The sequence below is a fragment of the Lepidochelys kempii genome, chromosome 17 (assembly GCF_965140265.1).
Source record: "Lepidochelys kempii isolate rLepKem1 chromosome 17, rLepKem1.hap2, whole genome shotgun sequence".
NCBI lineage: Eukaryota > Metazoa > Chordata > Testudines > Cheloniidae > Lepidochelys > Lepidochelys kempii.
Window position 1 is genome coordinate 18,312,178 of NC_133272.1, and position 14,483 is coordinate 18,326,660.

At 42.4% G+C, this 14,483-nt stretch overlaps 1 protein-coding gene across 3 annotated transcripts in view; it reads left to right on the plus strand.

The window, feature by feature from the left end:
* COL26A1 (collagen type XXVI alpha 1 chain) overlaps nt 1-14,483 on the plus strand; it is a 227,510-nt gene that overhangs the window by 203,219 nt on the left and 9,808 nt on the right. For 2 of the 3 annotated variants that reach the window (XM_073315529.1, XM_073315530.1), the window contains exons 9-12: nt 739-800; nt 5,081-5,143; nt 11,396-11,440; nt 13,405-13,449. In XM_073315529.1, the coding sequence (XP_073171630.1) occupies nt 739-800; nt 5,081-5,143; nt 11,396-11,440; nt 13,405-13,449 (215 nt within the window). The remainder of the gene's footprint in view (nt 1-738; nt 801-5,080; nt 5,144-11,395; nt 11,441-13,404; nt 13,450-14,483) is intronic. The other variant, XM_073315531.1, reaches the window with a different exon arrangement.

Here is a 14,483-nt window from a genome sequence, read left to right on the forward strand (position 1 = left end):
CCTTGAGCAGGGGGTTGGATTAGATGACCTCCTGAGGTCCCTTCCACCCCTAATCTTCTATGATTCTATGAATCCTCAGAGTACTGTGGGTCCGGTGGCACACGAGGCCCAGCGATCTCTTCACTCAGTATTGCACTCATTCTCTTTCAGAAATCCCAGGTACAATACCTCACTTGGTACAATTGCTTTATGGATTCTGATCTAAGATTTCTCTTGGGACCAAGGAAGAATAGTCATTTAAAAGGAGTCTGAAATTTTGCTGCATTTCTTACTTCTTACATTATTAAAATTTTGTATATGGCTCTAAAATAATTCCAGTATGGAAGGATGTTTTACATCAGAATGTGCATCTATCTTCTGTTTGATATCAGTGCTTAAGCCATGTCCTGATGTTCAAGCGAGATTTGTGTAGAGAGTGAGAAACACACTAATCAGGAGTAACGAAAGAAAGAGTTTCAGAGTAACAGCCGTGTTAGTCTGTATTCGCAAAAAGAAAAGGAGGACTTGTGGCACCGTAGAGACTAACCAATTTATTTGAGCATAAGCTTTCATGAGCTACAGCTACATCCGATGAAGTGAGCTGTAGCTCACGAAAGCTTATGCTCAAATAAATTGGTTAGTCTCTAAGGTGCCACAAGTACTCCTTTTCTTTTTGTGAAAGAAAGAGTGTGACTGAAATTGAGGTTCCTTCTTTCTAAATGTCTCTAAAACTGTCTCAGATTATGATTTTATCGCCAGGACCCCCAGGCAATTCAGGACCCAAAGGGCCCCCAGGATCTATTGGAGTTCCTGGATCACAAGTAAGTAATTTTATCCCATCCCATGCCTTGGAGGGGGCGGAAGTGGGGGAAGGAGGGAAGCGGAGCATGGAATTAAATGCAAAGCAACTGATCACTGTAGATGAAATGTTTAATTAGTAGAGCTGAGTGGAAATCGGAATTTGCATCTAGCAAGAAATTCCAATATTTCAATACTTTATTTTTATCTCAAATCAGGACAAAAAGCTGAAATACTGAAATTTTTCTCAAAACAAAATGTTCTGAAAAATTTTGATTTGTAAATGGCAAAATGCTCTATTTTGGTGTTCTTAAGCTAAAGAAAACATTTTGATATTCCCAGGCAAAACGTTAAGTTTTGGTTTATTTAACTGAACCAAAACATTTCATTTTGAGCCAGTTCAATATTAAACTGTATCTCCCTATGAGGTCGCATTGCCTCCTGGGAGTTTTAGTTTGGGTGCCTGATGCCCCCTTTCTCTTGGGCTCCCTGGGCCAGGCTGGCTTGCTGGACTAAATCTCCCATGATGCACCATGCGGCTCAGTCAGAGGAGAGAGTGTTGTATCATGGTATACATAGTCTGGCTAGGGATGCTGGCCCCTATGAGAAAATGGGCCCATGAGATATCTGAACTATTGCTCCCATGAGGCAATGCAGGACTGTAGGGAAATGCAGTTCAACAAACCAAAATATTTTGATGTGGGTTGATCCAAGCTGCAACAAAATATTTCATTGCCTTTTTCAGAATGGAAAATCAAAAAAGCTTTGGCAAAAATCAAAATTTCCCCCAAACTGCATTTTCAGTCAAAAACCATTTAGATGAAAACATTCCTGACCAGCTCTATTAATTATGTGTGGATAAAAAAAAATTATTGTGATTGGGTAGATCATACAATTTTGACAAGGTCCCTCATAAAAGGTTATTGTGGAAAACTACAGAAAGAGGGGCTAAATCTGTTCACAGATTGAAAATTGGCTAAAGAAAAAGAAATGAAGTGATGATGAATAGTTGACTAGTGGTAATTATTTTATAGTGGGGAACCCCAGGAGACCTATATTTGGGACAGTGTTCCAGAATGTGTAGTCCAGCTGCCAATCCAAACTATTTCAAGGACATAAAACATGGATAAAATGATGATAGGGAATTAGGAAAATTGGGGGAGATATAGGGGGTAAGTGATTTATGTCGAGGGACATAACCTTGATTTCGGATAAGGAGGAGGTTGGGGTTGCAGGGGATTGGAGAAATGGGATTTTACTGTGTATTTGTTAATCACTTGGAAGAAGAAATGGACAGCAAGTTGGTGAACTTTGCCAATGGTGCAGAATTGTTTCAATTATCAAATGCTATGGAGAACTGTGGGAAATTTCAGATGACTATAAACACACTGGGAGATTTGGCTGCAAAATGACGGCTGCAATTTCACATGATTAAATGTAAAGTAATGCACAAGGGCAAAACAAACAGAAGCTTCTCTTAGACTCCGGCCTCTGAACTTGCAGGATATACACACGGGGTGGGGGGAGGGAGGGGGAAGAGCCTTAGTCATGGTAGGTAGCTTTTAAAGATGGACTGAAACTTCAGCTGGTGGAAACTTGTCTAATTCTATTGTTTTCAAGGGAGCTATGCGGCTTTCCCTCAGCGGAAGGTCTGCCCAATCTTTACTGACTACAGAAGTGCAGCCTGTACTTTTCTTTTTATAAAGTGCTAATGTAATGTTCCAAATCTTACCGCTCAAAGTCAAACATGCAAAAATTAAGGATGCCTGTCTGCTCTTATGAATTATGAGTCTTAAAATTTCATGATTTCTTGCTTCCCCCTCTCCTCATGTGGAGCTTTTTGAGCTGTACACAAGAGAGTCTTCCAACAACTATGGAGCAATTTAGCTACACACGTGTGAGACTGTGTCCTACGGCAGAGCTTAGACACAGAAGCATCAAGGTTTCAATGCAGAGAAGGAGCTTTGCACTCTACGTTGAGAAGAGAGAGTCCTCTGCCAGCTAGGCTACATGAAAAAATTAACACATTAGCACAAAACTTTAACAAACGTTGTCCGAGGAACCCTGCTCATCTTTCCATATGCCTCAGATACTGCATGCCCCCCTCCTTTTGTTTTTTTAAGCTGCTACCTCTTCTCCCGCGTCTTTCCCCCACAAGGTCTCAAAACTTCGTAAGGGAACGGGAGAACTGGATTATTGATAGCATCATAGATATCAAAAGACTAGACTATTTAGTTTCCTATTAAGTACCAAATGAGTATTTCACCCTGTTTGTTATGAACATCCTTAGCCAGGTGACTAATGAGGGCCTAGTCATGCACCATGGTAAAGATTTTCAGAAGTGATGGGAGTGTGCCTCACTTTTGGAGTGCAATTTGAGACTCCCTAAAAGGCTTGATTTTCAGAAAGTGCTGAACACTTCCAACTGCTGATAACTGGGTCCTGCCTTTTGAGGCCTCTCAATTTGTGCCTCCAAAATCAATCATCACTTCTGACAGTCGTATCTGTTTAGATAGGATAGCTTCAAACTACCATCTTCCTTTAGATCCTGGAGGCTACTATAAAAACGTTTGCTGAAGCTTTGCAGCACCCCATAAAAGTTTGGCAAAGGCCATCCCTAAGGTATGAAAGCATCCCAGCAGGATGGCCAGAGTGAGCAGACAGACCTAAGATTAATTGGATTGTACATTTGAAACCATTTTGATGAGATTCACTCACCCAAATAAACAATTTTCAAATTAAGCCCAATGTGTGCTAATAATTCTGCTCCGTGGGTTGAATAAATCTATAAAACAGGCACCAATTTGGAGAAGAATGGCTTTGTCTCAAGACTTCTGGTAATTAAACTCCTTTGCGGATATTGATCTTAACTCTTTAACCACCAAACAAAGCCATGATAGTGTTGCAAACAAGATAGGAAGAGAAGAATGTTTGTTTATACTCGGCGTTCTATCCTCCAACTCTCCATAACTATTTGTGAGGTGTTAGTACCCACCCTAAGGACAATTGCAAGTGTCTTAAGGATTGCTGCAAACAAGGTCTAAAGACATCTTGGTCTGTTATTCCTTTGCATAGTTAACTGTGCAGGATAACCTAAGAACTGTGAAAGTATCTCACGCCTACCCTGCCAGGACTATTTCTAGGATCTTTAAGTCCCCATTCCCATTCAGTCCTTGGCCTTCTGCAGAGGCTGACAACAAGGCAGCCAGTAATGGCTGCAATATGAACAACTGTCCATCATGACCTGGGCTGGGTCCACTATCTATTTCAAAGAACCCATGCCGAACAGTTGTCTGCACTAAGTGTACTACCAACCTGGGCTAGACGTGAACCAGTAACCAAGAGGTTAATCCTATTTTTCAATATCCCATTACCAGTGCCCTCGAGACAATTCCCTCCCGCTCCAGTCTTTGCAGCCCTGAATACCTTGTCATCAGCTTTTAGCAACAAATACCAGTTGTTATAGGTCAGCCTGTTTATAAGCAAAAAACCTAGGCGCTTCGAAAAGAGCCTAGCACGAGGGGTCCTGGCCCATGACTGGGGCGTGTAGATATTATGGTAATACAAATAATAAAGAATAATAATATATGTGCATATGCACAGGGAGCCAGCTGAGAGGTCTGTAACTGCACAAAACTGCTGAAGGCCCTTTTTATGATGCATCTTTTCCTTGATTCCCTGTAACACTGCATAGACTTCATAAATCATCCTCTGTGGGCCTGATTATGCAGATGCACCATTTCCTTGAAAGGGCCATGTGACAGGTTACTCCTCATGTTCAACTATCCTGAATGTGCAAAATGTAATTGTAGAGATCCCCGGACCATTGGAAGGTGGGTGTGTTGTATCTGTGTGGTCAGTGATCGCTGACTGTCCCTGCCTTGAACCTTGTGAAGTCATTTACACCTGTGCAAAGAGTGTGCAAAATGCTGCTATCTGATGCTTCCTATGTGACCTTGGGCAAGTCACTTATATTCTCTGTGCCTTAGTTTCCCATCCTTACAATAGGAATAATAGCACTGCCCTGCCTCACAGGGGTGTTATGAGGATAAGTGCATTAAAGTTGCTATGATGATATGGGCCACAGAAGTACCTTATAAGATAGATAGACAAAGTCACATCTTACACTCACGTCACCCAGGTAAGTGACTACACAGGCTCTCAGGCCGCAGAGAATCTAGCCCAGCATCTTTAACAATAACAGGTGGTTATGCAAGATGTTCACTGGAGACTTTGTTTAGTTTCCATTATGTATTTTTTGAATGGAACGGTAATTTCCTCTTATTCTGCATCTGCCCTCTAGGGTGTACCGGGCTCTCCAGGGCAGCCTGGGCCTAAAGGTTCCAAAGGAGATCGAGGAGAAAGAGTAAGTTAAAACTTTATCACATGTAAAGATTCACAACCAGTTCTGGGCCAGCTCCTCAGATGGGGGAAATCAACATAGGTCCATTGAAGTCAGTGGACCATCTCTGATTAGGTGAACATAAGTTTGGAATATTATGCAAGAATCTCGAAGGGAGATCATTGCACAGGCACAGGGGACATTTTGTTTTCACAGGGTATAAGTTACCTCTGAAAGTTTCAGAGTAGTGAACACTAGATCCATAAAAAGAAAAGGAGGACTTGTGGCACCTTAGAGACTAACCAATTTATTTGAGCATGAGCTTTCGTGAGCTACAGCTCACTTCATCAGATGTTTACCGTGGAAACTGCAGCAGACTTTATATACACACAGAATCATGAAACAATACCTCCTCCCACCCCACTGTCCTGCTGGTAATAGCTTATCTAAAGTGATCAACAGGTGGGCCATTTCCAGCACAAATCCAGGTTTTCTCACCCTCCACCCCCCCACACAAATTCACTCTCCTGCTGGTGCTAGCCCATCCAAAGTGACAACTCTTTACATAATCAAGTCGGGCTATTTCCTGCATAGATCAAGGTTTTCTCACATCCCCCCCACCCCCATACACACACAAACTCACTCTCCTGCTGGTAATAGCTCATCTAAACTGACCATTCTCCAGGTTTAAATCCAAGTTAAACCAGAACATCTGGGGGGGGGGGGGTAGGAAAAAACAAGAGGAAACAGGCTACCTTGCATAATGACTTAGCCACTCCCAGTCTCTATTTAAGCCTAAATTAATAGTATCCAATTTGCAAATGAATTCCAATTCAGCAGTTTCTCGCTGGAGTCTGGATTTGAAGTTTTTTTGTTTTAAGATAGCGACCTTCATGTCTGTGATTGCGTGACCAGAGAGATTGAAGTGTTCTCCGACTGGTTTATGAATGTTATAATTCTTGACATCTGATTTGTGTCCATTTATTCTTTTACGTAGAGACTGTCCAGTTTGACCAATGTACATGGCAGAGGGGCATTGCTGGCACATGATGGCATAGATCACATTGGTGGATGTGCAGGTGAACGAGCCTCTGATAGTGTGGCTGATGTTATTAGGCCCTGTGATGGTGTCCCCTGAATAGATATGTGGGCACAATTGGCAACGGGCTTTGTTGCAAGGATAAGTTCCTGGGTTAGTGGTTCTGTTGTGTGGTATGTGGTTGTTGGTGAGTATTTGCTTCAGGTTGCGGGGCTGTCTGTAGGCAAGGACTGGCCTGTCTCCCAAGACTTGTGAGAGTGTTGGGTCATCCTTTAGGATAGGTTGTAGATCCTTAATAATGCGTTGGAGGGGTTTTAGTTGGGGGCTGAAGGTGACGGCTAGTGGTGTTCTGTTATTTTCTTTGTTAGGCCTGTCCTGTAGTAGGTAACTTCTGGGAACTCTTCTGGCTCTATCAATCTGTTTCTTTACTTCTGCAGGTGGGTATTGTAGTTGTAAGAAAGCTTGACAGAGATCTTGTAGGTGTTTGTCTCTGTCTGAGGGGTTGGAGCAAATGCGGTTGTATCGCAGAGCTTGGCTGTAGACGATGGATCGTGTGGTGTGGTCAGGGTGAAAGCTGGAGGCATGCAGGTAGGAATAGCGGTCAGTAGGTTTACGGTATAGGGTGGTGTTTATGTGGCCATTGTTTATTAGCACTGTAGTGTCCAGGAAGTGGATCTCTTGTGTGGACTGGACCAGGCTGAGGTTGGTGGTGGGATGGAAATTGTTGAAATCATGGTGGAATTCCTCAAGGGCTTCTTTTCCATGGGTCCAGATGATGAAGATGTCATCAATATAGCGCAAGTAGAGTAGGGGCTTTAGGGGACGAGAGCTGAGGAAGCGTTGTTCTAAATCAGCCATAAAAATGTTGGCATACTGTGGGGCCATGCGGGTACCCATAGCAGTGCCGCTGATCTGAAGGTATACATTGTCCCCAAATGTGAAATAGTTATGGGTAAGGACAAAGTCACAAAGTTCAGCCACCAGGTTAGCCGTGACATTATCGGGGATAGTGTTCTTGACGGCTTGTAGTCCATCTTTGTGTGGAATGTTGGTGTAGAGGGCTTCTACATCCATAGTAGCCAGGATGGTGTTATCAGGAAGATCACCGATGGATTGAAGTTTCCTCAGGAAGTCAGTGGTGTCTCGAAGGTAGCTGGGAGTGCTGGTAGCGTAGGGCCTGAGGAGGGAGTCTACATAGCCAGACAATCCTGCTGTCAGGGTGCCAATGCCTGAGATGATGGGGCGCCCAGGATTTCCAGATTTATGGATCTTGGGTAGTAGATAGAATATCCCAGGTCGGGGTTCCAGGGGGATCCATAATGCCTATGGGAACAGATTTTACTATAAGCACTTTAGTACCTAGCGTTTTAGAGGGTTTAGCTCAGTTATGTTGCAACTGGAAAAGAAGGGCAAAGCATGTTAGAGAGAATAAGAACTATTCTGAAACAGCCATTTTTCAGGGTCAAATAATGTTCTTAAAATGTTTGCTTTTACTTCAAATTTTGTCATGTTATCGCTATTCTTGCTTATTTTGTCAAGGACTTAGACGTGTTAGTGCCCAAAATACAGCAAGAGGAGCTTGCTGAGTGTTTCCAAGCTGGCCAAGATTAGGAAATACCAAAAAAAAAACCCCTGAAAACCTCATGCGAGGGCCTCTTCTCACCAGGTTACCAGCCCAGTGTCCAGGCAGATTAAAGAGGTTCAGAGCAATATTTGAACTTTTGGTTGCTTCCACTATCCCAGTCCTCCAAAACTCTTCAGGACTGCCCATCACTTACCGTGCCAGACTATGGCCTGTGGACCACTGATGGCTTGTGGAGACCCTTCTAAGAGGGTCTGTAGAATGAAATCTTTTAAGAACTTAGCATTGGGGGAATTGGATTGATGAGAGAGACACAAAGTGGAGCAACAGAATGAAAAAGTTACCATTGATGGCGTTTGCAGCATGTTTTGGAAAGGAAAGACGGCTGCATAAAAGTTTTAGTGCTAAATTTCCAGTAGGTGCACAGAGCAGGAGTCAGGTGGCTGCAGCCCAAATGTATTGCCTTTCTTTAAAGAGGAATTACCTGCATATAGACTTAGGTGGAGGTGGAGCTCACTACCTGCAAATCAGGTGAACAAATCATCTGCATTTGCCAATTTCTCTCCCATCTTCCCCCTTCTGTTTGCTTTTTCAGTCTGAAGGGCAGAACAGTGTCTGTGGGGGCTTAGAAAGGCAAATGCCAAATGCAGTTTGATTAGTTTCAGATGAGCTTGGAGACTCTCCAAGCCCATGAGCATAACTAGTGACAGGCTTAACCTGCATCGCTCCAGATTTTACATCAGGGCAACAACAACAATTCAAACTAGATTGTACAATACACACACTGAAAGCAAATAAGACACAGAGGTTGCTGATAAATGTAGTGGTCTTTTGTACCTTTCTACCAAATACTGCTTATCTCTATTAGATGTTTATTTCAGTTTTCAGTGAAGGCCACTGTTATTTGTAGTTACATGCAGAGCTTTCTTCGTACATTTGATTAAAGCCCCTTTTTTTAATAGGTGGCTTAATTCCGTAGTTTACACCATTGCTAAATATTACAGATTAGAGCTGGCTGAAATTTTTTCACTGGAACAGCTGAGTTGAAACTGAAATATTTGACATGAAGATGTCTATTTTGATTAAGTTCGATGGGAAAACATCTAAAAGATTTTTATACTCATTTTATTTTGAAAATATCAAATGTCTTTTTGTTTCATTTCATTTTGACTATTTATATATAATATAACAACATTTCAACATTAGGAAAAAAACTGTTTAGTTTTGATAAATAGAAATTGTTTAATTTTCATTCTATAATTAGTTTGAAATGTCTACTTTTTGTTTTGTTTTGGAATTTCCTGTGGAATGGGAACTCCATTTTCCAGCCAGCTCTATTATAGATGAATGGCAAAGCAATAATTAAAGTTTTCATTGGCAGAAGAAAATAACATTTCTATATAGAATGGTGTGTATGACATGGTATTGAGAAAGTAAATAGGAAAGTGTTTATCCTTTCACACAGCACAAGAGCTAGGGATTACCCGATGAAATTAATAGGTAGCAGGTTTAAAACAAACAAAAGAACTATTCCTTCACATAATGCACAGTCAATCTGTGCAACTTGGTGCCATGGGATGTAGTGAAGGCTAGAAGTACAATTGGGTTCAAAACAGAATTAGATAACTTCATGGAGAATAGGGCTATCAATACCTATTAGCCAAGATGGTCAGGGATGCAATCCTATGCTCCAGGTGTTCCTAAACCTCCAACTACTAGAAGCTGGGCCTGTATGAATGGGGCTGGATCACTCAAAATCACCCTGTTCTGTTCATTCCCTCTGAAGCATCTGGCACTGGCCAGTCAGAAGACAGGACACTGGGCTAGATGGACCATTGGTCTGAACCAGTATGGCCATTCTTATAGTCTTACCTTTTTGTTCACCCATATAAATGCTCTTTCCAAGTCAATGAAAAATCATTCTAGACATTGTGCAGGCTTTTTTATACAGATAATATCTGCTGGCTTATGGTCATGAAATCCCTGGCCACCCACGCTGCTTTTATCATCAGTCTGTAGGGGGAAGTGCATGCTGCACCTTTGAATTAGTGTTGGCATCACAAGGACAAAGTGCAGAGACTATGTAAGCTGATGAAGGCCAGAGCAGAACAACAGGAAGGGGCTATCTTACTATCCATATTTGAGGATAAACAAGAGTCTTGATTCATAGATTCCAAGGCCAGGAGGGACCATTGTGATCATCTAGTCCGACCTCCTCTATAACACAGGCCGTACAACTTCCCCAACATAATGACCAGAGCAGAACTGTTAGAAGCATCCAATTTCAATTTAAAAATGGTCAACAATGGAAAATCCACAGTGACCTTTGGTAAATTGTTCCAACGATGTACCTCCTGCCACTTTAGTTCAGTGAATTGCTGCTTGCTTATACTTTTGCATGGGCCTGATTCACCCAATGCAGGATCTAAGCAACTCATATTCTTTTGGTGGGGAGAGTTGGGCCTTATTATATTTTTTCCTTCTCATCAGTATATAGTTCTGCCAGCAGTGGTCACCAAGCATTGCACAGGTCTCTCTAATGCAGTGTTTTTGATATAGTATCTTGTTCCAAATTGGTTCTTCATATAAAACCAGTGAAGAAAAGGTTGGAAAAAATTATATGTATATATATATGAAAAGGTAGCATTTCTTCTCTGGCAAATGCAAAATCCTACATCCAGCTGGAAGGTTCGAAGCAGCAAAAAAAAAAGAAGGGGGGGATGTGGAAGGGGTGGATATAGCAGGTCAGAAAATGGAAATTATATTCTTCAGAATATTTAGAATGAAATGAGTTTTTCAGTTCGTTTGAAATGTTTCCGATTTTCTTGAAAAAATAATTTTGAGCCAACTTGAAATCAATCTAAATTTTACAAAAATTCACGGTAGGGGTCCACCCCTCTTTTCCAGGGGGGGAAAAAGAGGGCAAAGGGAGGAAAAGGCAGTAGAGGAAAGGAAACAAAACAAAACAAAAAATGGCCATTTTGATTCTATTTGATTTGAATCAAAGCAAATATTTTTCAAATAGGTTTGAAACTGTTGTTTTGAATCGTTTCACCCAAAACCGCCCCAGAAAATTTAGAATATGAAAATTATGAAAAAAAATTGTATAATTCAAAAAGCCATTTTTCATCAAAAAAATCTATGTAGAGAAATTTTGTCGTTCTAGTTGTGGATAAGAGGGTGAGCATGTGTGCAGAAGGAGACTAGATGGGTATGTGATGAAGTTTTAAGGGAAAATCATAATTAGATATTGCAGAGTCTTTTGTTCAATGGCGAAGGCTGAGCAGTCTTAGCCTATCCATTATACTAGATGGAAGAATGTTGTATTTGGGGGAAAAACTCTAGGGCCAAATTTCTCCCCGCTTTAATGTAGTTGACTTCTCTAAAGTTCAAGAGGATGCAAATCCATTTTACAAAGCTCATCCTGAGATCCTGAACCAAACTTCCCCAAATGTTGCAAGGATTCAGAACTAGTGTTTGAGAGCTATTGCCCATTTTGCTGCCTGCTTGAATGCTGAAAGCTAGAACATTAAGGGAAAAGAACTTCCATGCTGTCTCATGCCTTTATTTGTTAAGCCATTTTAATTCCATTGGTTAAATTACATTTTGTTCTCATCAAATGGAAAAAAAATGACACTTGCTTTATTTCCAACAGGGGCAAGCAGGTCTGTCTGGAGAGAGGGGCAATAAGGGACTGCCTGTAAGTGTTGTATGTGTGCGTGAGAGACAGACACACACACACACACACACACGGGGTGTGTATGTCATGTCCAGCACCTTAACTACCACCTGGCTGGACTATGAGTGATATTACAAGTTCTTTCTGGATGCTAATACAACATCCAGGTCAGGAGACAGCATCTCAGAGATCTGTGCAAATGAAACACTGCATTTCAGTGCTACACTTTATATTCAAGTGCACAAAGCAGTAGAAAATACCTGGTACCTGCCCTGGGGTTGAGGAGCGGGACTGCACGATCTCATAGGCCTTCTCCATCTCTTTGATGGGTCTAGGAGTGGGCCTAGTAGTCTAGCAAAGAGAGCCTGTTAAGAAGAGGAGTGCTCCAACCAACCCTAGTTCTACCCTCAGGAGTGAGAAATTAGTAGCAAAAGATTTGTGCAGAAGATAGATCTGACATACCATACCTCTGCTTTACCCCAATGAGGCCAGATTTTCTCTCGCGTCTATACTTATCTGTATTGTGATAGTGCCTAGTGGACCCAGTCACGGATCACAACTCTGTTGTGTTAAGTGCTGTACAAACAGTCTCTTTGTTCTGTCTCTGCTGCAAAGTGCTTTACAGTCTTACCAGGCTGGCTTCTGCTAACATTCTGCTGGCATGAAGAGGGTTGAGAGGCGCTGTGGCAAGGTGGATGAAACCTTCCTATTGCCAGGGGAGGGGGCACAAGTGGGCAGCAATGATCCTGAAGGAGTTGTTGCCAATGAAGCAGGAAGGACATGCTAATTCAGCACAGCCCCACAGGAGCTGCCTGCTACCAGGCCTCCTGTTGACAGAACTATAAAGCTGCCTCGCACGTTGGAACCCTGGACAGACCATCTGCCCTGTGGCTAAGCCATCGAAATTCCACCAGCAAGCCTGAACTCTCCAAACCTCCTTTCTCTGTGAGGCTGGGCTGGAAATCTCCTGAGAACAGGCTTTCTCCCACTAGATCTGGGACTACCAGCTTCTGGCCAGGCTGGGAATCCTCTGGAGCGTCATCTCTCAAGCTAAGTCAGCATTTACATGTGCAGTTCTGATGAAAATGAAAAATATTAGGGAGAAGTGAGTGAATCCAACAAAAAGTTGAATTCCGTTTGAGTGGAAATGTTGGGGGGGGGGGCGAAGGGGAGGAAGGTAAGAGGGCTCTTGTTTTGCCTGACATGGGTCTCTCCCAACTCTGTCATCTTGCTCAGCTTGAAATGTCTCTGCAATGCCTAGTGTTGCTGAGGAGCCAAGTTCTCATCCCAGCCACCTTACTCAGCAGTTTGTGGACCTTTCCATTGCTCTTTATTTAGCTTGTGGTTTACTCTGTGTATGCCATCTGCTGCTTGGGAAATGCAGACACTTCCTGATTAGATGAGTGGGCAGCAGGGGAAGGAATGTCAGACAAACTGTCACAATACATTTTTACTGAAGAAAGATCCCTAGTTAATGAGCTCTTGTAGAGAGGTTGTGGGTGATGTGGCTAATTAATGGGACCTCTTGTGTAGTGGATATGAATTTTTCTGGAAAAATAAACATAGAGGCAAAGTGTGCATGTTTGGGGGTGGTTATAGTTAACTCCATACTGGTTTTAACGTAAAGCGTTGCTTACGGGGAAAGCCTCACAGTACACACGTGGTTTTGGTCAAGGTCCCTGGCCGCAGCAATCGGACAATGGTTCATTGCAATGCAAACATCATATAGCTCAGGTCACTGTGGGCCAAGTTCAGCTGTGGTGTAATGTAAATAGGTAGACACTTCTGCTGGCTTTGCCAGGGGCGGGGGAGGAGCTGTTACAACTTATGTCAGAGCTGAATTTGGCCCTGTCTGAAAGAACAGATGACATGCATTGTGATTTCAATTTGCTTTCTGCTGATGGGGCTTTATTGAGGGAGGGGATTTGAATGATTTTGGTGGCAAATCTCCTAATTTACATGGAAATGTGTTTGTCTCATCTTAGGGTGAACCAGGCAAGAAGGGTGAAGAAGGAGATAAAGGGGCTGATGTAAGAAAACACTTTTTTACTGCTACCTGGATTTTCTATTGGTGAAAAGATGGTATGGTCCCAAGGGGAGAAAACACTGTCCTCGTTCTGTGTGCAGGACTCCCAGTAATGTAAATGGAGGAGTGCGGGGATTGCAAAGATAAAAGAGCAGACGATGGAGGTGGCATTAACCTCTGATTCAAATATCCATGGGCACTGGCATCGTCAAAATCTGGATCCAAATGTTTTTGGCTTGATCAGTGTCTGATTGCCATACAATTATCAATGGATATATATCCTTACAGCACCCCTGTGAGATTGGGCAGCGCTATTATCCCCATTTTACAGATGGGGAACTCTGGCCCAGGGCAGATTCAGAGACTTGCCCAAGGTGACAAGGAAGGCAGTGGCTGAGCTGGGAATCTTTTGTCATTGTCCAGTGCCTTATCAACTAGACCATCCTTTCTACCTATCTGATCCCACATCTAGTAGAATATGGCCCCCTGACAAGGTCTGATTTTGTTTTTTCAACAGCATGCTCCTGCTTGCCTGCTGATCCCTTACTTTACCATTAAATAATCAAGAGTAAGATATTTGGGACCCAACCAAGAAAGAGACAACTCTCTTCCCCAAACCCACGCTACTACTCAGATAATTTCACAAAATGGCAAGGAAAGGGGTTCTTGCGACATTTTTCAGTTTGGTGGTACAATGTCAGGGCAGGGAAAGCCAGGCCAGAACAAATGTCAGATCTGCTTAGCAAGGAATATTTGAATTGTAAAGTAAATAGTGCAGTGGACTGTGGAAATGGGCACAAGCCACATAGTTTGAATCCAAGCCTCACAGTTTGACAATGTTCAGATTTGCATGGCTGTTGGTTTGGCCCATTATCGAAACAGGAGCCAGCTGAAAATTTTGGATCTGGCTCTAAACCTCTTCAGTATTTTAGAGACGCCAGAATTTGGGTTTATAATTGAGGCTTTTTGCCTCATTGCTTTCCTTTGGCTGTTTTTGAGACTTCTCCCTGTTCTCCACAGATTTGCAACCTGGTTTTG